The 27535-nt window shown below is 34.3% G+C and overlaps 4 protein-coding genes across 12 annotated transcripts in view; 3 read left to right on the plus strand and 1 right to left on the minus strand.

Annotated features, from left to right (window-relative positions):
• LOC112460518 overlaps positions 1-3904 on the plus strand; it is a 29228-nt gene extending 25324 nt beyond the window's left edge. For both annotated transcript variants that reach the window (XM_025025238.1, XM_025025229.1), the window contains one exon: positions 2420-3904. In XM_025025238.1, the coding sequence (XP_024881006.1) occupies positions 2420-2521 (102 nt within the window). In that variant the 3' untranslated portion in view covers positions 2522-3904. The remainder of the gene's footprint in view (positions 1-2419) is intronic.
• LOC112460530 overlaps positions 1-27535 on the minus strand; it is a 130294-nt gene that overhangs the window by 63622 nt on the left and 39137 nt on the right. The window lies entirely within an intron of this gene.
• Positions 6579-12004, plus strand: LOC112460476 (facilitated trehalose transporter Tret1-like). 5 transcript variants are annotated; one of them, XM_025025166.1, is made up of 8 exons: positions 6579-6967; positions 8336-8796; positions 8903-9008; positions 9153-9443; positions 9722-9980; positions 10455-10741; positions 10913-11355; positions 11456-12004. In XM_025025166.1, exons 3-8 carry the CDS (start codon positions 8948-8950, stop codon positions 11540-11542), a joined length of 1428 nt encoding a protein of 475 aa, XP_024880934.1. In that variant the 5' UTR covers positions 6579-6967; positions 8336-8796; positions 8903-8947; the 3' UTR covers positions 11543-12004. The 5 variants fall into 5 exon arrangements, with proteins under 5 accessions (XP_024880934.1, XP_024880952.1, XP_024880927.1 ...); XM_025025184.1 differs by having other exon boundaries at positions 8712-8796; XM_025025174.1 differs by lacking the exon at positions 6579-6967 and having other exon boundaries at positions 8336-8554; positions 8712-8796.
• On the plus strand, positions 17358-26470 carry LOC112460497 (facilitated trehalose transporter Tret1-like). Of its 2 annotated transcripts, none has more exons than XM_025025205.1 (4): positions 17358-17483; positions 22219-22359; positions 22581-22961; positions 23844-26470. In XM_025025205.1, the coding sequence occupies exons 2-4, from the start codon at positions 22293-22295 to the stop codon at positions 24788-24790; spliced, it is 1395 nt and encodes a 464-aa protein (XP_024880973.1). In that variant the 5' UTR covers positions 17358-17483; positions 22219-22292; the 3' UTR covers positions 24791-26470. The 2 variants fall into 2 exon arrangements, with proteins under 2 accessions (XP_024880973.1, XP_024880975.1); XM_025025207.1 differs by having other exon boundaries at positions 22222-22359.

A 27535-nucleotide genomic window follows, 5' to 3' on the forward strand; every position in this document is an offset into this window, starting at 1 on the left:
CGCGGTCGCGGGCGTCTGCATCCGACGCACGCAATCAATTTTCGGAGCTACGCACCTGTCAACAGGTTAATCTCTCTGCCATGCCGTATAGCACGCGGTGGCAACTCTTTCTTTCTGCAACTCGCCAACATTGCGTTTGCATTTGCGTTTAAGGGGCATTACCGATCCGATATATAGTTACCGCGAAACTTGACGTACCTCGAAACAAGCCCAGGAAACATTTCACTAAATCAATTTCATGCTGTATTATGTCGATAACAAAATTATTGTTAACTTTACGTTATGTTGTGTCGACATAAACAAAAATCAATACTTGAACTTTAGATAACACTGTCCTGTGTTTTATTTAACTCTCTCATCGATTATTTACCGGAGTGTGTTTGTCATCTCAAGCGATTAGACTTGCGATTCCCGTAGGATATACCCAATATATATTCCTCGCAAAATTGATCGTGTCCTATCCCTCTTCACGACGCAATAACGTTAAACGTTCTCGGTTAACGAGTCACGTGAGATTGGCATTATTCTTGCGGACATTTAAGGGACGGCGGCAGAAGCGATTAATGTTTCTCGGCGCTATGTAACATTTTGCATAACGAGTAATTACGATGGCGGGATTGTATTTTTATTTACGATAGATTGTCAATGCGTTTCACAACGATGTCAAGAATATTTTTATCACGTACTATCGGCGCATTATGCCTACGTTGTTCGATCGTTCAGTTCGCAATTTCGGCTGCGTTTAACATCGCCGGGACACGATCGTCGACACGTTCTAATTATGTAATTTCTATGGAAACAGTTCCAATTTCCATAATGAGCTTGCGAATGAAATTATCGGCCGTTACACTAACCGAGGGACCAACCGGAATTTGTGTGCATCTCCGCCGGTCTACAACAGTTCGAGAATGACGATTACGCTGAATGTGCCTTTCTACGGCTTGTTATAAGCATCACCTCGCAATCAATTACCAGATGAGTTCACCCGGAATTTTGAAGCAATGAAAACCACGCTTCGTACACATTTCCTCGTAAAACGTGTCGTTTCAGAGAGAAATTGAGCTCATTGTTGAAAACGTTAATTAGCCGATAATTACATGCACAATCACGGGTCATAATCGAATATTGCTGCATTGTTTCTTAAATAAAAAGTCGATAATTAATCTAAATTGCCGTTCTTCTCAGAGCGCGAATAAAATAAATATTCATAAGGTATTATCGTTAATGATCGTATAAAATAATACGTGCCCGTTAAAACTTTGCATCACTAAAATGTATTATTATAAAAGAAAAAAAAATTCAATAGTACGCGAGCTTTTCTTACAGTTTTCGCGAGGAAGGAAACTCGACGCTACGAGGGCTCTCCGTTATCTTGTTCGTGTACTTACGAGTTAAGAAGAATCTCGAGTAGCCGGGGGAATTGCTATTTATCGTAATGAAAAACGCAGATGTACATGCAAAGGAAAACTGTAAAAGGGGAAAAAAATACTACTACCGATGAAGGAACGACTTACAAAGCCTTCGTTGTTGAAATTGTAATTTTGATCTGCGAAACGATGTCACGTTTCGCGCGTGCGTATGCAAAGTTATACGCATCGAACGACATAACGTAACGAAGTCGCAAGCAAAATTATCGATATTTACTGACTGCCAGACATTACATACAAAAACGGCAAGTAAAATCAAGTAAAATCGAAGAGTAACTGAAACTAGTCAAAACAAAAATTCGGCGTTGCAAGCGCGAAGTCGGTGAAGAGTCGTATTCGCATATTCATCATATAGATTTAGCAGATTTTCTGGCATTTTCCGGAGTATCATATGCAAAAGAAAAAATTAATTCGTAATTTTATTACGTATTTGAATCGTCGAACTATATATGCGCTCCTCCCCTTTCCATCAATAAACAAATATTTTTTTCTGCAATTTTCGCACGCAAGCATGTATCACGATCGATAACATAATGTTATATGTGATTGTATAATTAATGTCATTACAGAAATAACAAATATCACGTGCTAATTTTTCTGGCACAACATATTTGCCACGTTTTTAAAACTGATAATACTTGAAACTTGGTATATGTTTAATACGCAGAAATTATCACGTGTTCTTTTCCCTATTATTTATTTAAATGAGGTTAAAATATTAAAACGTATAGACACAAGCGTTCGAGAGATTATCAGTTGACATATTATATTTCTCGTGAATTATAACAAACATCCTCTCGGAGAAATCGAGAGAATCCCTCGAATTCTCCACACAGATGACACTTGAATGACACGTGATTTTGAAAGCTTCCATCCATCACGTTAGTAATCACTCCCAGTTACACAGTTACACACAACGCATTCGCACAACGCTATTGCGCATAATCACTCGGCGATTCTTGAAAAATTCATTCACGAATTTTTGTTTGCAGGCTCGTTTGCGGAATAGCGTCTTTCGCGGAGATCATCCTGACAAGGAGGGAACGAATACGGAGAATTCACGCGCGAAATTGTGGGGCAATGACTGGCGGTAGGGTCGCGAATCGAATCCAGCACGGTACATCCCCGCGGCCCTGTCGTCGAGGACGAAGTCGCGGAGCCACCACCGATAACGAACGCGAGAGAGAGCTTCTCCGCATAAAGAAGTTTCGCGGAGGGGTGCGCGCACACGCTCGCGGCTCGCGTTCACCCGCACGGAGCGGCTCTAACCCGCTGACTGCCGGAGTCGCCCCTTTTCCACCCGCCACGACCCGTCAGCCCCTAACCCGGAGGCTATCCCCTGGTCCCCGCGCGGTCGACCTACCGTCACCCACCTACCCGACCACCCCTGCGCCAGCACCGCCAGCACCCTACTACCATCACCTCAGCCGTCACCTTCGCGAAACCGCCGCTCTTCCTGCCGCCGGTGTCTATTACCGTGGTGATGTTGACCCGCTGCGCCTTTTGCTCGTGAAATCTCCCAACTTTTTGTTTTCTCCATTTTTTTTCTCTTTTTCCCTTTCATTGTATTTTCGTCAGATAAGTAAATCCTGTGAATATCGGTTTCCGATGTCGCCATACGGCACCAAAATTGAAGGATTACTAGGAAAAAGCCACATTTCTAATTTGAGAAAATTGAGGAAACGGTTACGTTGAAATGGTGTTCGGTTACTAATTCATTCATCATTGTAAGGATCACGACGCGATAAATTGCTCACGTATATGTATGTGTAAAATATTCCGTGGCATATATATATATCATTAAAACGAGCGATATTATAAAAGGGAATTACGTAATTTGGATTTAAATGCGCCTCGCTTTAAATAAGGAAGAAATATCGCAACGCGAAGACGTGAAAATGACTTTCAGCATCGAGTTCCCGTTTCTCTTATCGGCCGAGTCGAAGGCCTTTTCAACTCTCGAAGATCTTTCGAGAAAAAGAACGGATAGAGCCGACGTGGAACGGAATGGAAGAACTCGTCAGCCAATCTAATAGCGTTTTACGCCTTATTACTCATCGTTGCGCTCAACCGAATAGTGGTTGGAATAGGAAAATGCATGTAATACGTTCAGCCGAATACGAATAAACCGACCGAGATTCACCGGAAAGAATGTCGAGCAGTGTGGCAGCTAATACAGCGAAAAGAAATGCGTCTGTAAATCTCTGGAACTTTTAAAAGACAAGCATGACCCATCTTCAATTCGTTTGCACGCAGAAATTATTTGCTGACGCACGAAAAATTTTGGTAGACGCTATCGCGCGAATTCTGGAATGGAAAATCATCAATTGTCTAGTTTAATTGGATGAATTTAGGATCAAAAGACAAATGCTTTTACCATGCATCGCGTAATTGATAGTATCATCCAACATACATTTTGTAAAAAATGTAATAATAATAGATTTTTTTGTCTTTTATATGTGAATTCGAAGAGTAAGCTTGTCTATCAAATCTAATTTTCTATTTTCTTCACAATTTCAAAGAAATTAAGAGTATTTGTTTAATATATTATATTTTCGTACATTTTAAATACCTTCCAAATAATTTTTAAACAAAATATTCTCATTACATATCATGCTGCTATTTAAAAAGCAACAAGAAAAGAAATTATATGAAAAGACGTATACTATATTCCTTTATTTCTGGTCGTTTATTAAATTAGGAAGCTCTATTTTTAAAAGTTCAAAATCGCGCGCGCTTATTAAATTTATAAAAGAAAAGATGGATCTTACTGAGTACTATAATTAATGGAATGGAACAAAACTCGGCCGACGTGTGTCACATTAGCAACGCAGAAGTGGATGTGAATCAGGCAAAAGCGAGGAATCGCGCCTTCTGTGGTCCGTTTGATCATGATCGTTTGACGATGGCAGCAAAGAGACCTCGAGAACTACCCTGATGACAAGACAGACCGTCGGAAATAGGAGGAGCAGATGAAGAGAAGAGGAGAGTGATCTATGTTCGAGGAGATTCGTCGTACCAAGAAATTGGTACGTCGGTAGCAATCGCTTTCTAATCAGTGCAGTTGTAATGACGAATTATATAATTATCTGAGTTACATAAAACGCTGCGTATTATCAAATATCATCGTTGGTATTAATTGAATATTATAGGGACCATCAACACACATTACTGATGTGCCTAATTGACATGTAGATATGTAAAGTACAATCAACTGTAATATTGCACAAGTTAACATATAGCCAATGATATAACATTAATTAAAAAATTTTAAAGATTTTAAGTATACGTGTCAAAGACTATAGTTATTGGTCGTAATATTGGATGCACGATCCTTAATTAGATTTTTGCGGAACTAAATCCGACAGAAATTCGCGAACCTGATCAATGGACGCAACGCAACAATAATAACAGCGAAAAACAGATAACGGTAGAGATAAATTTCAACGCTCAGTTATCAACGTAAAGTACATAATGTCATTATGTACTTTACGTTGATATTGACATGAAATTTTAATTACATCGTAAACGGAATTTAGTGTTTTATTTTCTGTACGCTACCAAACTTCTGATATATGTATAAGGTAAATCAAGCGTTCACGACCATTTGTAATATAAATTCGCAAACTGTTTTTGAACAACATTTGCCAATAATGTTGGCGGACCCTCGCCGAGTGGCGGTACTCTCCCTTAAATGATCTCTGGTAATACGACCGCGTCGCGGTAGATTACAGGCAATTACACCCGTCGTTCAGACGAATCGTAGCTGCGTAGTTGGAGGTCGGCGCGGGTTATTTGGCGTCCCCGAGGGCAGTCCTGTGCAATCCAGGAACTTCAATATTTGGTATAGGTATACTCCTGTATACCATCGGGATAGTCTTCAAACCGGTTTCCCCGTGTGCGGCTTGATGACGTGCAAATTGGGTTACTCGCCCACGGGAATCGCATAATTGAATTTCGTCAGGTGTGCTTATTATCGATCGCACCTTCCAGTCGAACACCGCGCGATTGAATCGAGATTTTCGATGTCCGAGCGTGCCCGATCGCGCTATCTCCTCTTGCTCTCGAAACTCGAAACGCGATGAGTAGATCAATACGTCACGTTGAGACTACCACGTGCATTTGTTTGGGTAGAGAATTTTACAAGCTTATCGCAGAACTCGTGGCAGCAATATTTACCAAATTTTCAATTTATTCCTGATCACCTTGATTAGTATTAATGTCATTAAAATATCGTCTAGAAATCGTCGCTTTAAATAAACTAATTTACCTCAATCGTCCTAAAAGACCAAGAAATTCGTATATTTTTAATAACTATTTAAAGGTTTGTAAAGTAAATATCGTCCTCTCCCATCGGCCTGCTAGCGCACTACACGAGTCTCCACTTTGTAAGTTCCTTCTGCGCAGGAAGTCCCGTGTAATTCACTAGCGCTGCTCGTAGCAATATACCGCCTTCATCTACCTAGAAAACGTTCCTCTAGCTTGTTCGTACTCACAGGAAATATACTGTAGACGCGTTCGCTATATATCTCCCTCTATCTCATAAGCAATAGCAGATAAACAAAATAAAAATGTTTCCTTGACCCGAGTTTACGTGACATATGACATTACCTCGTAAAATTATACATATTTATTTGACATGCAAATATGCAAATACGTAAATCCAAGTTCGTACATTTTTTTATCGAACACGCAGTGAAGAAATGAGCGTGAATAGCGTCATATACGTACAAACAAAACAAAAGCGTTGTATATGCTGATATGAGTTGCTGAATTGAAATTGCGGTAAATAACGCAACAACTTTGATGCCGAGAATCAACAAACGCGATAAGCAAGTCACCATGCAGCTATGGGCAGAATCGCATTTACTCAGACTTGCGAATCCAAGCGATAGCGAGACTCGCGCGACATAATAAAAATTGATTTAACGTACGTTGACTTACAGTCCCTAATTACACAATATAGTACAACATAATGGACGTTTCACGAAAGTTCCGGGTGCCCGGATAACGACCACCCGCTTCCAAGCATGCGCGCAGCAGGGGAAGCCGAAGCGGGTGTCGTGGAAGGAAGAATGAAGTAGACGTGAAAGTAGCAGTGTCAGGAGTCATAAACTTATCAACTATAAATAATGTAATGTAAACAGCGGAGCGCACTCCTCTCATTCGCTTCTGTCGCCCCGTCAGATAAAGAGAACCCACGCGACGCGACGAAATACTCCGCGGCACAAGAACCGGGAGTTCCGAGACTGGGTTTCGAAAGCTATTATCCTCCAGCCGTAAGAGACCAAGGAGGACGGCGGTACCCTTTCGTGTGACGTAACCCTATATTCCGTTCCATTTAAGTTAGCTCTCAGCTTCCACGTTTCGGCATCGCTCGCCTAACAACGCGTCCGGAAGATCGTCGTTCTCAGATTCGTGTCGCGAACGCAACAGTTTTCGCCTCCGTTAAATCGTCCAACACAAACCTGTTACCGATTTTAGTGGCTAGGCATGTGGCTTGATACTTTTTATCAGCGAAACGTGAGTTCTTCTTGACGGTATGTATGACGAAGATAAATATCCGAACGGGGGAGATTTTTCGATCGATAAACAGAGATCAACTGTCTCCTCTCGGCGCAGGTAACAAATAACTGACAAAAGTCTTACGTCGATATCAAGTTGATTGTTGTGAATTATTGAATCCTAGAGAGAAAATAATATAAAAATTAAATTCTGAAGAGTGTGTGTGTGTTAAATAATATAAAAAAATGTAATTACTCTGAATTTAATAAAACTCAGTTAAAATTCAGATCATGTGACGTAATTCCACGTTACTAAAAACATAAATAAAAAGTTTCCTCTTTTACGCAAGACAAGAGAACGGTATCTCTCACGGTTTACAGTGGATATGTATTAAATATTCACGTTACATAAGGCATTGTTCAAAGAAAAAACAGAAAACTACTTTGTTACGTATTATACGTCGAAGAGCGCAACCAACCGTAAGGATACGAGGTTACCCGAGAAATTTATTTACGGTAATCATGCGGAACTAAATTTCACGGCGACAGTTGGAATTAACGGTTTAGAGCTCTACGAATAATACTAGTGTCAAACATACGCAGTTGATCAAACATACGCAGCAATATTTATAATGAAAAAATACTCAAACGTTGCACATAACAATTCACTGCTACGCGCAAATAGAGAATCGCCATTTTTCTAGTACACTGGTATATTGCATGTGTACTTAGCACTTACGATTGGTCTCCGAGCGATGCCATTAACAGCATCAATGTAACGTTATAAAGCCTTGATAGCTTTTTTTTTGCAAGCCGTAAAAAATATAATATTTTTCTGAGTGTTTTTTTGTTCGAAATCATGACATTTTCGAGTATTTCGTTACAAAGCTTTGCATTTCACTAAAACTGAAATTGCGTATTTTTTTCGATCAGATTTTAGAAAAATTTGACGATTCACGATTACAGTCGCAGTAGAAAACTGACGCAAAATATATAGGTGAACAATAATATAATTATATATAAAATATATATCACAGTGTGAGAAAAATAAAAATTAAATTGATTTATATCATTTATAGGCGGTTAACGTCTATATATACAAAATCAGTCACGTGCAATCGTGTTGCATAAAAAAAGTGAGAAAATAATACATTTTAAAACACAATTTGTACGTGCAAATCGGGAAAATCTTGTGGCACTGTGAAACGATCAATGTAATTTTAAATATCAAAGGCACGTTTGTGTTTGTCTGAATTATAAAGTCAAAGCGACGCTTTTTTTGCAGAACATGGTCTAGGAAAAATTACAAATCCATTATACGCGTCTTCAACGCCAAATGTTCTTCTCATTAAATACCTAATTTATGTAAATACAGGTGTCTTATTTTAAATCCCTTTATCACAGCAAACCACAGCGACGACTATTTATTCCTCGGATCAAAGTTGTACTATCGACAGACGTCACAGACGACTCATCGCGAAATTGACGTATTCCATTGTCGAAAAATGATTTTTGCCGCCAAATAAACGAAAAATGTATGTCCATGCTGTAGCCCGAACGAAATAAACGAGTGTCGATGTGTGTGTGAATCCAATAAAGTGACAGTTCAAGCCGGAGATAACCGTAATTTCCTCAATATATAATGGACGTCTATCTGTGACCAAACAGATTTTCGAAATTTTCCGAGACTTATTCTAAATGTTGCGTGTGCCTTATAGTGATTTCTTAAATTCGCGTGTATTACACACAATTATGGATCTAATATTATTTTATGCGCCAGGTCTATCGAATGTACTGATTCGCTGTCGGATAGAGAGAATTTCTGGACTCCCGATAGCCTCCTTCCTCCGATAGCCAATTAGCAGGTTCGAAAAATCCGTCATTTCCGACAAACGGACTATCGACTTAAGAATAAAAATAGTTGTAATCATAAAAAAATAACGCAATAACTATGTTTCTCATCTTCCCTAGTTGTATTCCTATCAGATACGCATGTAACAGTGTGGCGGATTAAAAATGACAAAAATATTCGAAGCTCTATTTCGACTATGGCCTCAGTGGTTAGCAGCTCTAATAGGTCAGTTAATTCACCAAATTTAATCCATTTTAAGGCAAGATTTGCATTTCAATACAAGATTGATTATATTCTCATGCACCTCGTGTATTTTCTACAAACTGACAAATTTGCTGTGATGATATATAACAAAACATTTTGCCGTAGTAAGCCTATTGTCCATCAGTATTGGTATCGCACTCGGTTGGACATCGCCTTACTTGGCGCAACTGACCGGTGAGAATCCGCCGTTTCGCGTAACAGACGAAGAAGGATCCTGGATAGCCTCTCTATTACCTCTCGGACGCGTCTTAGGTGCCGTCATCGGATCTCTCACTTTAGAATATGTCGGCAGCAAGATGTCTGTCCTGTTAACAGGACTGCCAATGATCTTCAGCTGGATTTGCATAATATGCGCCACTTCCCCCATATGGCTGTACGTCTCGAGAATATTTTCAGGTAACAGCATCGATTATAACCGTTTTGCTATAGTTGCCAGCCGCATGCAGAATAAATCAATTCATCAATCATATCCTCCATGCTGCTCAATCCTGTTGCTTTCTAATTCTTAATGTTCTATTCACTCATTTCCAATCCGCATATTACCTTTTATTCTGCCGTTTAGATAACCGCTTACAATTTCACGTCCAATATATCTGATTCTTAGACTTAACTAATTGTAAGTAACTTACAATTAATCCAGAGCCATTGTAATAAACATCTGTTACATATATTAGGTATATCAACGGGAATGATAACCAGCTGCTACCCGCTTTATGTCGGTGAAATTTCGGCGCCATCGATCCGCGGGGCCTTGGTGTCTCTGATTATCAACGGATTTCCTATTGGCACACTCATCGGTAATATAATGGGTCCCAGTATGCCAATGATGTATTTCGGTATCATTAGCTTGATAATAACGCTATGCTACATGGCTATTTTTCCATTCTTGCCGCAATCGCCGTATTATTACGTACAACGCAATGACACTAAAAGGTGAATACAATCTTTTTATTTATACATCAACTGCTTCACAAAATAGTTATTTAAAATTTGTATCAACTAACTATCAACTCTGTTATTTAACGAGCCATAATGGATCCCGTCTCAAATGGCGAACGTTTTTCTCCAACCCAATTGTAGTTTTATTTAAGTAACTGAAAGTGACAAAAAAGAGATTTGTTTAGAATGACGGGTTTTGTTCAATGTATTTTTAATAATATACAAATATTTCAGTAATTTTCTATCATTTCAGGATTCATATTACGAAAAATATAAAAAGACGTAGAGAAATAAAAAAGATATAGCAAGAAAAAATATAATTGCAAGTGTATAAAGAATAAAATAATGATGATCATAGGATGCTTTTGATAATTGAGAAATATTTTGTACATATATATATTCTGTATAATATAATTCTATATAATTGCCCATGTATAATATATTTATGTATTATTATCATAATTTTAGAGCGGAACAAGCCATTCGATGGTATTATCGAAAACCGGATGTAAGAAGCGAATTAGAAACCGTGGAACAATTCGTGAAGTCAACGAATGCGATGACCATCAGAGAACGACTGGAGCAGTTACAAGAACCGAAGAACCGCCGCTCTTTTATCATGATAATATTGCTATTCATGTTCATGCAACTCAGTGGACTAAACACTATTACATTTTACATGGAGATCATTGTGAGAAAGGCAATGGTCACGTCCATCACGCCTTCGACTGTTGTAATCATCATCAGTGCAATCTGTATGTTTGACTTCAATAATATCAATTATTATTTCCTCATTCTGTACTATCTTATATTGATAGAAGTATCTTAACTATAATGTGTACTAATTTTAAGCCGTTTATACTTAATTTTCCTTTATGTCACTGTTAAACTCGCAAGATTTAAATTTTTGTCCAATTGTTATTCAGGTATAATTGTCGGCTGGGCTGGCGCATTCGCCATCGATCGTTGTGGTCGCAGAATCTTGTTAGCAATCTCGTCCTTCAGCGTGATGGTCAGTATGATATTATTAGGTTTGCATTTCTTTCTACTGGACTACGACTACGATCCTGATAATCTCGAGTGGCTGGTGATCTTGTCGTTAGTGTTGTTCGCGCTAATAACTTTTGGATTCACACCCGTGCCGAGCACGATACTAAGCGAAATATTTCCGTCCAATCTGAAAAGCGTGGCTGGATTCGTCGGGAGCATCTCGTCGGCGATATTCGCATTCGTCGCTTCCAGGACGTATCAGCCACTGATAGATCTCACTAGCGAGAAGTACGTTTTCTGGATCTATGCAGCGATTATCATGATCAGCTTGATATATTCGCTCACCATGGTGCCAGAGACGCAAGGAAAAACGCTTCAGGTAACTCGATCCCATATTGCATATCATTACAGGGCATGGAAAGTATTATTTTGGGTTCGGCATAAATGTCGAATATTAATCATTGCCAATGTGTTAACAGGAAATTCAAGACATGTTGGCTACGAGAAATCCCACTGAAAGGTTACAACAAGAGATACGCGTTGAAACCGAAAATACTCGAACGTAGCAAATTTTTTAACTCATTCAAAGTAAAAAATAGTGATTAATTAATATTATAAGAATCCAGTTACAAAAGATATGTATCATATCTTTTTGTTAATACTGTACATAAAAATATGATTTATATAAAAAATTGTAAAAATAAATACTTACAATATAAAAATAGCTAGTTACAAACATCCGAATAACTCAGGGACAAAAATTTAAGATTAAGTATAAATGATAATTTAGAATCGAAAATGGGAAATGATAAGATTACCTGAGCGAAAATCGTGGATATTCAGGTAACTTAAATGGACCACTGTCATTTTAACTTTTCTTTACAATAAAAAGTAAAAATATCAGCAATAATCACATGATAAAATCTCAAGTTTAGTTTATAATAATTAAAACACGACATACAAGATGTTATTCACAGTATTCTTGCTTCTTACACATACACACCCACGCACACACATAACAGAGATTTCGTAATACTTTATTAAAATTGTATTACTAATTCAAAACATATATATTATTTATTTGTAATTTAAAAAATGGGTTATTGTATATTAAAAAAGTATACGATTTTCAGGATTACAATAATCGGTCAAAATTCAGCATTGAGTTAAAAGAGAAAAGACATCATGTGACATTACGTGTTTTTCATTTTTTCTTAAATTCAAAAATAAATTTTATGTGTGAACTCAAAACAAAAATTAAAAGAGATATTGATTGTTTCTTTGAATGAACATTTAGAATATGGTTTTTATGTCTAGGTAAATACATTCGACAAGAAACGACGCGGTAGCCAAATATATCCTTTCTATTATTTTTAAACACGTGAGGGCTGATTGGCTACCGCATTATCGGGCGAGGCTTATTGTTATTCTCTCTATTCAAGCAGCATTTTGCGTTACTCAATGTATATCTTCCTGATAGCATCGACTGTTTCTCGTTTCCACTTCGAAAGAGTTTTATCCTTTATATATCCGTAAGTTACATAAATTTCTTTAACAATTATTATCCTCCCCCCGTAAGAAACCAAGGAAATCGGTAGTATTCCTTCGTGTGAACCTATTTCGTTCCATTAGAGTTAGCTCTCAGCTTCCATGGTTTCGACGTTACTCGCGTAATGATGCGTCCCGAAAATGGCCATTCTAACAAGAAAAAGTCATTTCTTGCCAAAGGCGTTGCTCAATGAAAGCATAATAGAGGCATCTTTTGTCATCTTTAAGTGCTTTACACTTCCCGCTTAGGTAAGCTATCTGGACTGACTTTGCGAGGTCATAACGATTGCCCCTGTGACAGTCTGCCAAAATATTTTGCATCTTAGTGTGTAATAAACCTGCCTCTATTCTTATGCCAACTTTCATTGAGCAATGCCATTTACAAGAAGTGATCTTCTCTTGTGAGATTCGTCTCGCGAACACATTTTCGTCTCCAAATCCAACACAAATTTGTTACCGATTTTAGCGGCTAAGCGTGTAACTTAATATATTTTATCAGCGAAACACGAGTTCTTTTCGACGGTACGTATGACGAGAATAAATACACGAACGATTTTTCGATCTATAAACAGATATCAACTGTATCTTTCAGCAGGTAACAAATCTAAATCAGTCTTACGTCGATTTCACATTAATTGTTGTTAATTATTGAATCCTGGAGAATTAAATAATATAAACATTGATATTTGACGATTTTGTGTGTGTGTGTGTGTGTGTATATGCTAAATGATATTAAAAAATACTGTAGATTTAATAAAATTCAATAAAAATTCAGATCATGTGACGTAATTCCGCGTTACTAAAAACATAAATAGTCTCCTCTTTTATACAAAACGAAAGAGCGGCATCTCTCACAAAGTTTACGTAAGTGGATATCCATTCAGTGTTCACATTACTATATAAGTAAGGCAAACGAACGATATTTCGTGTCAAAATGTTATCTTTTTTCTTGCTTCGTTGTTTAAAGAAAAAACAGAAACCTATTTTGTTACGTATTACACACTAAAGAACACAAAAGATACGAGGTCGCCCAATGAGCCTATTTGACAAAATGCGGAATTAATTTTCACGGCGACAACTGAAATTGACGGTTTAGAGGTACGAATAATACTAGTATTGATCTAACGTACGCAGCGATTTTTGTGGTAAAAGAATACTCGAATGTTACAATTTAACGATTTACTGCTACGGGCAAATAGAAGATCATCGTTTTTCTATTATATTCGTATATTGCAGTATACGGACTTAACACCTACAATTGGTCTCCGAGTACCATTAACAGCATCCAGTGTACCGTAATAAAACCTGATAGATTTCTTGCAAGCTGTTAAAAATATCACAATACATGTCTGAGTATTCTCTTTGTTCGACACCATAACATTTTCGAGCATTTCGTTTCAAAACTTTACATTTCGCTAAAACTGAAATTGCTTATTTTTATGATGAGATTTTAGAAAAATCTGTTAGCGATTATGCTGTGAAAAAATGACGTTGTATATAGGTGTTGCGTCCAAACTCTCCAGGATTTTTATGATTTTCTGGAAATGAAGGAACGGATTGATAGAGTAAGATGTGGACGGACAATGTAGAGTTACTCTGTCTCGCAAGCTCACACGGTCTTAGGCGTATGGCACTAGTCAAATGCACTTTTGCAATGCTATGTATACAGGTCGTCTCAACGTAAACAACGTATAATGCCTAATAATAAGCGATGCGATTGTTGGTTCAGTTTCAAGTCAAGAGACTTAATCTCTATTACCTGAGATAAACAGGAATAATTTCTTTGGGGTAAAGTATAAATTCTTTAAGATTCTTAGATATGTTTCATTTTACCAATTTCTTAAACATCAGCCTGTTCCGTTGATCCAGTCGAGTTGATTGACGTTTAATAAGACATTATAGGCCCAGTTTCACAAGTGTCGGTTAACTTTTAACCTTAGATTAACTCACTCTTCGTCTCTTTCTAAGGGGGACGTTAGAAGAAGACAAAGAGTGAGTTAATCTAAGATTAAAAGTTAGCCGACGTTTGTGGAACTGGACTTTATATATATAATAGAAATAGTTCATGTAACGTAGAAATAGTTAACATAATGTTTACGTTATAATGAGCCATGAGGTAATGGGAAAAATTTTCAAGATTAGGAGAAAAAACGCTATGAGTCTAGATGCTAATGTTAGTCAACTAATCCTCGGTAGAAAAAAGTTGGAAATCGTAGAGAGTAAAAATGAAGGAAAAGGATGATAAGTTTCACATTTATATAAAATAACTGTGCAGAAAAGTAAACGTCGGGATCATAGCTCGCTCGCCGATTAACAACCTGATCGACAACAATTAATTCCTGGTTTATTTGTTTCTCATCTAAATGATAATTCGGTTAAGTTTCCCGGAAAGAAAGAAATTGTGGGATCCACAGAACGTAACAGAGGTGAACAATAACATATTTTTATATAAAATATCATTTTATTTCGCGACGCGAAAAAAAATAAAAATTAAATTATAATCTAAATATTTTATACACAATTAACGTTTATTTATATAAAATCAGCAAACGTCAGTCAGCAAACGTATTGCGTGAAAAAAGTGACACATTTAAACACAAAACGTACTTGCAAATCGAGTAGATCTTGCACTGTAAAACGGTCAATATAATTTTAAATAGATATCAAAGGCACGTGTGTGTATTTGTCTGAATTAGAAAGTCAAAGTGATGCCGCAGAACACATTCTTGCAAAAATTATAAATCCACGCGTTTTTCCCCCATTTAAAAATGTTCCTCTCACTAAATACCTAATCCATGTAAATACAAGTGTCTTATTTCAAATTCGTTTATCAGAGCAAACCACAATAACGACTATTTATTCTCGAATTAAACTTGTATTATCGGCATACCTCACAGTCGACTCGTCGCGAAACTGACGTATCCCTACATTGTTGAAAAATGATGTTTGCCACCAAATGAAAAACATACACGCTGTATCCCAAATGAAATAAACAATTGCCGATATGTGTGAACATATGGTATGAACAATTGCTGATGTGTCCGATAAAATAACAATTCAAGCCAGAAATAACCGTAACTTCCTCAATATCAGACATGCCTCAGTGATCGAACAAATTTTCGAAAATTTTCAAGACTTAATTCTAAATGTTGCGTGTCCCTGGTGATTTCTTAAATTCGCGTATATTACACACAATTATATATGTCTAATATTTTTGTGTGACACGTCTATCGAATATACTGACATGCTGTTAGATAGAGAATTTCTGGACTCTCGATAACCTTCTTCCGCCGATAACCAATTAGAAGGTTCGAAAAATCTACCATTTGACAAACGGAATATCAACCTAAGAATGAAACTAGTTGCAAACACATAGAACAACGCGATAACTATGTTTCTTATATTTCTAGTTGTATCAGATACATATGTGTGTGTAACATATGGTGAGTTAAAAATGGCAAAAATATTTAAAGATCTACCTCGACTATAGCCGCAGTGGTTCGCAACTGTAACAGGTTAGTTAATTCATGAAATTTAATCTAATACAAGTTTACATTTCAATACAAGATTGATTATATTCTCACGTATCTTATATATATTTTGTACAAACTGACGGAACTTATAAATAGACTGAATTCGCATTGATTTGCTGTGATGTACAACAAAATATTGTAGTGATCCTTTTTCGTATGTTACGCGAATTCTCGTGAACGGCGGATTTTCATCGGTCAGTTGCGTCAAGTATAAAGCGATGTCCAACTGACTTCGTGACCAATACTGATATTGGTATCGTTTATTGTCAGCAGTATTGGTCACGAAGTCAGTTGAACATCGCGGAAGTCAATTGGCGATCACAATCGCCGCATTATTACATATGACGCAATGACACTAAAAGATGGATACAATCTTTTTATTTGTACAATTGCTTCACAAAATAGATATTCAAAGTTTCATCCGACTATATCAACTTTATTATTCAGCGAGCTATGACTAATCCTGTCTCATAAGAGCGAACGTTTTTTTTCCCATCTAAAAACAGTAGGTATACCTATCATTATTTAAGTAATTCATGTAATGTGAGGAAACACGAAGATTCCAGTGTTTCTCTCGATTACAGTGACGGGTCTTGTTCAATGTATTTTAAATAATGCACTAATATTTCAATAATTTCGTGTTGAATAATCGTATGTCATACAAATTCTCAGTCAATTTAATGTATAAAATTTGCACGTTAAATATATATTTATAAATAAAATAATAATAAATAAAATAATATATATAAATATATATTTCATTAATACACATAAGTGTATATACCATAAATATATATTATGGATATTTCCAGTGTTTTTAAAGAAAAGAGAAACACCAAGAAAAAAGTTTATTTCCGAAAAGTTTGTTCCATATGCCATCTATTGAAAAAAAGTGGAAAGAACTTTTGTCCAATCCAATGTAATTTTGTCAATTACTATTTAAGTTTAGATAATCTGTCAATCAAGAATCAATATCGGAAATCAATAACTCTTTCTCTTATTATTTATAATATTTTTGGTTCTTACTTAATTTATACTTAATTTATTATTTCTAATTATTTTGTTTTTTATTGGTTCCCAATAGAATTATTCACGGTATATCAAATTTCCTTTTTTTCTTTAAGTTATATTTCCATAGCTTATAAAATGGTTATATCGAGGAATTAAGATCTTCGCGATAAGAGACGACACGGTAGCCAATTGTCTCTCAAATATTACCTATCTATTATTTTAAAAACGTGGGGGACTGATTGGCTACCGCATTACTTTTTATCACGCGAGTCGCGTTGTCACATTCATTCTGACGCGTGTGCAAGAACTGTAAGTTAAACGCATATTGCGTTACTCAATTTGTCTTACGACGTCTTACGTGCTTGGCATCGACTGTTCCTTTTTACGTCGAGTTTGTGTTATCCTTAACATATCCGTAAGTTCAATTTTAGTAATATTAATAAACTAATAGCAATCTCTTTCTCGTCGTATTAATTACTTAACAGCATTTACTTTCATTACGAAACATCCTTTTTCTTATTATAAATGTCTTAGTTTATAATATAGCATTCCAATATCATATAATTTCGTATTAAAATTACTGTTAATATTAGAATGCAATGTATACATGCAAAATAGTTTCTAAAAATTTTACGTTATTCATTTTTCTAATAGATAGAGCTCTCTAAATAGGTCTCCATTCATTGGAGTGAAAGGTTAAAACTTCAATATGTTAACGCGTTTGCTTGACTACGGATAGAACACGTACTAATATAAAGCACATAAATGTACTAAAATAATAAAAGCTACTTAATAATAGATACATTTGTATTTTAATCGTTAAATTATAAGCATTCTTTTAACTTTTTTCTTCTACTTAAATGTTAAATAAAAATGATCGTTAATTAATATCTCATTTATAATTGTAAAAAGTTTTGATTTAATATATATTTTAACACAAATTACGGAACAAACTTAAAAAAAAACATTTAATGCGTTATCTTAAATTTAAGAAAAATTATTTTATTAAAACTTTTTTAAGTAAATACAAGAAAACTGATACCATATTGCAAAAATGTCAGGAAGGAATACAACATAAATAAAAAAAAATCGAATAAATAAAATAAATGCAATAAAATTACATATAACAAAATATTTCGAAAGTATGTATTTATATATAGAATTAATTATAATAAATAGAGGATAAATAGGAAATTACTTAATATTTTAAAAATAAATATTATAATTTTCAAAATATTATAAATCCATTCAAGTGTGCGATAGAAAAAACTAAACAAAAATTCTCTATTTTGTCAAAATTAATATAAAAAAGTATTTTCGAATAAATTCGTATAATAAAAAGATATTTAAATAAATTATTTTAATAGCACATAGTCTGGAAGTTAAAATTTAAGTCGAAGATCTTAATATAAAAGTATCGTAATCGCAATAATTCAGATTTCAGAATTATAAGATTTATAAGCAATTAAAATTTGTGTTGCGTAGAATTACATGTGTAAACTTATATAGTTTCTAGAAACTCGATCTGTCTACGCATAGATCGAGATCCAATGTTCCCAAGATGGGTCTAAAAAGTTCTAGGGAAAATAAACGGTCAAGAATGAATTATTTTTTTTATAAAACCGACAAAAAATGAAACATATTCATCGATATTTATTTCTCGTTTATACTCACAACACTATCCGTATTAATTAAAGTAAATTCATTCATTTGTATTTGTTCGCGCTTTTTAGTCCAATTTAAAATATTTTATTAAACGGGTCGTATATAAGATACATTCCGCCTCGTAGTTGCATCTGATGCGAGACACAATCGTATCCTTTCATTAAGTATACATACGCATATTAAGTATCCATCTGTTATTAATTTTCATTAATTAACTTAGCTAATTTCGTTTTTTAGCTTATGGTAAACAAAAATTATGTAATTTATAAATAATTATAAATTAAAACGAGATTTTAATTTTCAATTTGTACTCGCTCATCAAGTAGCAGAGTAAATAATGCATTAATAATGTCAAATGACGCATTAATAATGTCTTAATGACGTCTTTAAACGTCAATAATACGCCAATAACGTCAATAAGGCGTCTTTAGACGTCATTCTGCTACCTGGCGTATATACATATATTTCTTCATTTTTTATAAAAAGTTTAAGACTTTGAAATCCAATTCTTCTTTATGCATATAAAATTTTAGAAAAAAAAAATGGAATGAGCAATAGCAAAAGATCTATGCAAAAAAAAAAAGAAATTATATCGATATCGTCAAAGCATTCAATAGAGTTATCATTAATAAATGAAATTTCTCAAACAGTTATTTACTCGTTAAACTTGTCAAACTATCATAATATTTGATTAGTGCGATAACAGCTATTTATATCATGCAACCGGACAAACGAAGACGAGAAATTTTTTCTTTATTGTTCAAAAAGATACAGGGACCAAACTCTCTGTAACAAATAAAATTACTTACACAATTACTAATCAAAATACATGCTTTTCCTCGTTTTGCGTCGCAAAAAAAGGCCAAAATTTAATAATTTCAACATTACATATTTTCTTTAAAAATGTGTGCAAATAGAATAACAAAGATTTTTATCAAATTGTTTTATATTATTCAAACGGTACGTAAAGTAGAATAAAATTTTATTGTTAATTATTTTCCGTAATGTTTAACTCTGTCTCTGAATACCATACTTTACTCTCTTCTAAATGGCTGCATTGTGGTAATCGTGTTTGATAACTACTGAAGGTTCGATAATACCTAACATTGATAAAAGATCGATAAAAGCTAAAGATTGATAACTGTGCGAGTAATTATATTTGTTAGAAAAAAATGTAATACTAATTAATTTGACGATACGATATGCATCATTTTGTTTATTTTCTTCTTGAAAGTATTTTGCTGTGTCGCATTTCACATATCTTGTCTGAATGATACCTGCAGGTTAAATATCACATTTCAATAAAGAAATTTAAACTTTTTATAAACATAATCAAAATAAGTACAAATAATTTATAATTTTATTTTAATTTATAATACTATTTTTATAAATTACAAGCTTACATAATATCTACGCATAAAAAATAAACCGGGACATTAAGAAGAAAATCAAGCTGAGTCGCAAAATTTATTAAAAAAAAGAATAATTAATAATATGTGCTATCTAAAAACGTATGCAAAAATCAATAAAAGTATAATATCTACTAAGCATCGTTGTCTATGTGGCTATAACTTAATAGCATATTTTGACAACCATATGATATGCAGCGTTTTTATTCATATTTTCTTGCACAAATATTTCGCAGTTGTACGTCTCTATTTACAGCATACGCAAGATATCTTACAATAAAAAATTCTTGATATTATATATTGAACTTGATATTATATTGTTCATAAAAAATTTAAGACTCTGAAATCTGACTTGATATATATCAAGGTACATACAAATTGAAAATTTAAATTTCGTATTAATTTATAAAAATTGCTACAGTTTACATATAGTATCTGTATGTAGTAAGCTAAAAATGAAATCAGTTGCGTAACACAGATCAATATCAGTTGAATTCTAAAGATGAATAGAATGATTGCTGCCAATGTGTACGCCTGGTACATACAAAATTATGAACCTGAATACGTGAATTTTATTCGCTAATGAGCTAATGACTACTTTAATCGTTCGTAATACAGAAGCTAAAGTGAAATTATTTTCGTATTAGGATATTCGATTCTAATTAAATATCAGAATATACAATTAAAATAATTTAACATTTTTTAATAACATCATTGACAAGCAATATGTTTAATAAAGTAGCTTCATAAAAATTCAAAAATTTAAAATGTTGTAATTATTTAAAAACTCATGTAAAATGATTGACTTTACTGGCACAATAATATAGATACGTGAGATTATTCCTTTTCATATACGGATATTCTTTTACATACATTTTCCTGTTTACAATCATATATTTCTAATTGTAAATAAAATCAGATTTCAAAGTTGTAATAAACCTTCTTAAACTCTCTCGAGATGAATATCGATAAAGATTATATATATATATATATATATATATATAAAAGTTTAAATTATATTTTAATTTATAATAATATATGTTTTCATTTATTAATATAATTTAAACAAAAAAAAACTAAAAATATAGCCAATTGAAAAATGATTAGCCGCATTGTAAACATTAATAAAGTGACTACTACGTCTAAATATCGCATAACTGGTTCTGAATACGTAAATACCCGACTGTGTCAATATTTAACTTTGAAAACTCATAATACTGAAACTATTGCAATTTTGGTACTCTTGTGTTAGGATATTTTTAAACATTAATTAATCTTTAGGATATGCAACTAAAGTCATTTGTTTAATATTTTGTATAATAATAAGATCATTTACGCGCGGGTGTACTTTTATATCAATATAATATAATTAATATAATATTAAAAAAAAAGTTTGAAATGTTACTTCTATTTAACAACTTGCGCAAACATTAATGAAAATATAATATCTTGCGTAGTTCAATGTCAAATTTCTATTAATTATTGTCACTGCGGAAATCGTGCACTTCGACGATTTAATAAGTATTACGATTTAATAATTGTGTGAGTGATTTTAACGACATTGGTACTAATTGATTTGATAACACAATATGTATATTCTTTCTCACATAGAAATATTCCGCTATTGTGCATTGCATCTCTCTTATCTAGAGTAATGGAGATATGTAAATATATGTAAATATATACGATATATATGTAAATGTACACGTAACAAGCTAAAAAAAAACGAAAACAACTACAAAAAAGTAATGTAAGCTAAATTTTAAAAGTTAACAAAAAAATAATTGTTATGTAATAATGATTAAAACTTATGCAGGAATGAATAAAAATTTAATATCCGCTTAATCTGATTAGAAATGCATTACTGTTGTATATATTAATAAAACAATAATATAATTTATTAATTATATTATTATTCTAATAATCATATTACAAATTTAAGTAAAACTAAGATAACTTGAATGATGAATGATAAGAAATCACTAGTTCTTCTGGAGATTACACCTTAATAGCTTATTAAAAAATGTTTACATTATTTATCTCAATGACGTGGATGAAATGGCTTTTACGATTCAGTAGAGCATAGTATATCCCAAGAAGACTCACAATCAGCAATCTCACAGTCGTAAGCAGTCTACAGGAAGGTCACGATGGATATGACAGAAAAAAAGAAAATTAAGAAAATACAATGGTGTCAATGGATCGCTGGTATCGGAGGTATGCGTCTCTTATATTAATATATTAATAATAATATTATATCTATGTCAATAAAATATATTAATTAAATATATTAATCAAAATATTTTATATAGTTTTTAAAATATATTCATAGTTATAGTTAAAGAAATATCTACTTGAATTCATATATGTAAAGAAAATAGTAATCCATTAAAATTAAAGTAATTTTAAACAACGGCTAATAATTTTCCTATTTTCAGTCAATCTTCTGCAGCTACAAATGGGCCTGATATCGGTTTGGAGTTCACCATACGTCGCATATCTAACCTCACCCGAATCTCACATACCCATAACAATGGACGAGGCTTCCTGGGTAGTTTCTCTATTGAACCTAGGCAGGCTAATTGGCGCCATTTCTGGTTCTGTTGCTGTCAACTATCTCGGCACTAAAACAACGATCTTTGTGACGAGTTTGCCAATAACTCTCTGCTGGCTCCTTATATTTCTAGCCAATCGAGTGGAATACCTGTACGCAGCCAGGTTACTAGCTGGCATCAGTATGGGAAAAATGTACAGCTGCTTCTCGCTTTATCTAGGCGAGATCGCGGACCCTGCCATTCGCGGAGCTCTGGTCGTCTTAGGTACGCGCTTCAGTAGTTCAGTACTCGTGTTTCGTGTGCGTGTGTGTGTGTGTGCGTGCATAAATTTTTACGGATAAATACAGAGTACAATTCTAAAAATATGAAGAGTGCTTGATATCGAATTATTTTGAACTGATAACCGGTCAATGATTCCATTCACTTAATTTTCAAATGATTACATTATTATACAAAATATTCCATCCAAAATTTCCAATCCAAGTTGATAGCAGATATTAAGATAGTAGATAGCCTTCATGATAATGTGGAATAACTACATATATGTATATATAAAAAAAAGAGATTTTGTTATCGCGGCAAAACTGTCATCACCGCGATATCGTATACTCGATATGAAAACGATCAAACTTCACTATTATACTTAATATTGTAGCAAAATTTGTATTATTGAAAAATTTTACCGAGTAAATGTATCGTGTAAAATTCATAATATAAATGCTAAAAATTTCATTTATTGCCAAAGCAAAATAGCAAAATATTTCTAGTAAATATATTTTCCTGTTACAGTAAAATAATCTGCACAATCAACAAAATTATATTCGAAAATAAAATTAGTATTTCCAACAATTTTTTTTTATTAAACACACACATAGTGACTAACCATAATATAATGTTATGTAAATTTTTCGTCTTTATATATAGTAGAGATGCAAATTTTAATTTGCACCTATATAATAATGTTTTCTGATTTGTGAAACTGATAAGATAAACTATAATAGAAAGAAAAAGCAAAAAATTGTAAAAAGTTAAAGCGCGTATATAACAATCGCGATAAACATAATAATAACGATAATATATAAGTGTAATATAATTTTATATAAAATTATATATAAATAATAACAAGAATTAACTCTTTCTTTGCAGCTGTAAGCGGATTATCAATAGGCAACCTAATGATGAGCATAATGGGCGCGTATTTAAAGATGGCGACAAGCGCTGCCATATGCTTCGCGCTCTGCTTCGTACTGATAATCATCTTCATTTGGTTGCCGGAATCGCCGCATCATTTCGTCAAAGTAAAAAACGAGGCTAAAGCGCGAGCCTCGATACTCTGGTATCACCGTGATTGCGATGTGGAAGCGGAGCTGCAAGCGCTGACGCTCTTTCTCGAAAAGAACAAAAGTCTACCCTTCGTGGACGTTATAAAGGAATACAAAATTCCATATATATGGAAAGCGCAAATACTCGTGTCCCTGCTCTTCATATATCTTCAAATGTGCGGCCTAAACAACGTATTGTTTTACATGGAGATCATCCTGCGAAACGCCAAAGTGACCGTCATCGAGCCGTCGGTGATCGTAATTATCGTCACGGCTACAGGAATCGTCGGAGCTACGCTCTCTATGTTCCTGATCGATAAGTTCGGCAGGCGAATTCTGATGATATTCTCCAGCTTGGCCGTCTCAATCTCGCTAATGTGCCTGAGTACACAATATCAGCTTCTCGACGCAGGCTACGACCCCGCCAAACTTCAACCTCTACCGATTTTCTCGGTGTTGCTCTTCCAGATATCCCTATACATCGGCATCATCTCGATACCCAACACGGTATTAGGTGAGATCTTTCCGCCGCATGTTAAATGCGTAGCCAGCTGTTTCGCCAGCATCGTCGGTGCGATATCCTCTTTCATCTCCACGTCAACATATCAGATTTTAAACAATTTGCTCACGGAAAAATACTTGTTCTATGGGTACGCTTTGATACTAATAACCGCCGTACCGTACGCTTATTTTTGCATGCCTGAGACTAAGGGCAAGTCGTTGCAGCAGATTCAAGAAGAAATGGACACAAAAACTGAACGGAAAAGTTGAGTCGGCTCGAATACATTTATCGAATTCTCCTACTGATCGATCTCTAGAAAACTAGTTGCATTTTTGCACTTATAAATAAGAAGTTTCATGGTGCGTCGACGTTGATGCCTAGTAATGCTGATGTGACAAATAATGATCTAAATTGCAATCATAATGCAATATACTTCGTCTGAGCAAAGCTAAATTATTTAAACACAAAGTAAAAACCAGCTATATGAATTGATGAAGAGCATCTGACGAATATATAAAGATATTTAATCACTTTTACTCATTGTATATTATTTTTGCACGTGTATTAAACTATAAGAATAATTTAATTTCTCAGTTTATTTCTTATACGCATCTGAATTAGAATTATATAATTAATTGATCACGTAATATAAAGATAGTGATACACGGAAAAAAAATAAAGTGGCTTCAATTAAACGTCGACATCACGGGCTGCCACAAGCATATGTTGTGTAGTTAATTCAATTGGATATTATTGGACCAAATATTTAAATTATGAAAACAATTATCTGATGTTTTTTGTACATTAATATTGATGTTGTATCAATAAATTTTATCTCAATAACACTGATGCTGTTGATACAACATCATTTTTTCCGCGGCGTGTAGAGATCATGCCTATTTGTAATTTAATTAATTTGTAATATAATAGATATAACTATAGCAATTAACATATCTATAATAATGAGTAATAGATTGATAAAATTATAGACGTGTCGTAGACATAATCTTTTTTGTAAATAAAATTACAATTAATGCTAAAGATGTGTTTTTGCCGGTGACATAACTATTTACTGCAAATTATCACTTGGCGGAATATTAGTGTTTAAATCCACAAGGAAAAGAAAAGTATAAAATAAGAAATGCATTTAATCTTCACATTATCAATTACGTGCTGTTTCTAAATACGCGACACGATACGTTGAATCATCGGCGCTTATACACAAAAACAAATGAAATTTTAAATGCGAATTCTTGAAAGAGATACCGAAAGTACTTCTAAGAAAAATCTCTCTCACATTCCGCGTTCTTATATGCAATATATCATAGGTATAGCATGCATAATGTGAAAAATGGTTCTTGCAAGCTGTTCGCAAATTAATATCTCATCGACAAAACTCGCGCATAATTAAGCGGCAACGCGCATAATTCGCGCAATCTTGTCAAATATTGGAAGTGTGCATTAATTTTAAAGGATTTTCAAGAGATGGCGTTAGTACTATATCGCATCGGACCACATTGTTGCCTTCATGTCAAAGCTACCATCATGTGGCTTTAGGCTTTAGTTTTCAGTATGCGTCATTTTGCCGAAGTGTAAACAACATTGTCTTTTTTTTTTAGATGATAGAAACTTTGTAATTATTTTTTATCTCCGGACATAGGGTACGGTAAAGCGTCGGCGATGGAACCAAGCCAGATTCATATTTTACAAGACGATATTTCACTTGGACGGTCACCAGCGACAACATTAAAAGCGCAATGGAGCTATGATCTGAGGCCGTAAATTCAACACTATCTTATCTCGCACAGACCAATGACACTTTGTATTTATACCACAGAAAAAAACAAAACCAACGTATTATGTGACTAATTAATCTAAAAACAACTCTGCGATAAAAAAGACGAAATTTCGCGTTGAATTACACAGAGAACGTATTTATATGAGTGTTGGAGCATTAAAAAAAGAATACGATATAACAGATATCTTAGTAAATACGAAAAATAGACAATTAGAAAACGTGAAAAAGAACGTGGACACTTGAAATATAAGTTCGTGGAGAAAAACAAGTAAGCTGACATAGTATAAATAAAATGTTCATTATATATATACGAATTCTTACTTTTGCTGATATGTTATTAACAGGTTCTCCTGTAATATTTGATCAAAGAACGTAAGCGTATTCTCCATATATGCCGATATGCTCGACTAGCATTTTAAATTCATTATCGTAAAATATCATTAGAGCTGCAAGAGGTGCATAAACCAATGACTGTAACCGCCGCATCATAGGCAAACATTGTATACGCATAATGTTCCGTAATGCACCAATTAAATTAGGGTGTGAGATAAATGGGTTACGCGCACACGGGTTTCGCTTGCCTCGAAACGCCTGAGTTTTATTTGCGTGTACGTCGCTTTTCGGACACATCGTTATCGGCGGAATTGCGTATGAATTACGTTCTTTTACGTAGAAATTACGCCTGGTGTGCAACAGAATGTAAAGAAAAAATAACTGTTCAAAAAGAATGAAACCGAGTGAAGTAAAACAAACGCAGTCATGGCAGTCAGTTGTTTAAACAAACCTTGCCAAGTGTACATACATACATAAAATTCTAGGCAGACTGCGCGATTTACTCGAAAACAGGCGGAAATATTTCTGGAGGGTACTCAGTTCTACTTAATTTAGATTTAGATATAACGATAATCCTACCCGAAAGTGCTGCCTCTTATCCGTACGTACGTGGCGCTTCCTTTACGACTGTTCATTCTTTTATTTTGCAAGGGTCGTTACAGTTTAGTACCCGTAATAAAAGAGACTATCGCGTAAGAGCGTCATTTTTATCGTGGAGTTAAACGTGACAATCTATGCGGCTGAGAACTTGATAAACTCCAATAAAGTAACTAAATTTATGGTCAGCAGTAAATAGTGGGTGCTTCCGAAGAGGTACTCGGGGTTAGGTTTTGGTATAGTGCACGTAACATATGCTATATCAAAATCTAACCCCGAGCGCTTC

This window comes from Temnothorax curvispinosus, unplaced genomic scaffold (genome assembly GCF_003070985.1).
Source record: "Temnothorax curvispinosus isolate PA1 unplaced genomic scaffold, ASM307098v1 QBEX01001170.1, whole genome shotgun sequence".
NCBI classification, from domain to species: Eukaryota; Metazoa; Arthropoda; class Insecta; order Hymenoptera; family Formicidae; genus Temnothorax; species Temnothorax curvispinosus.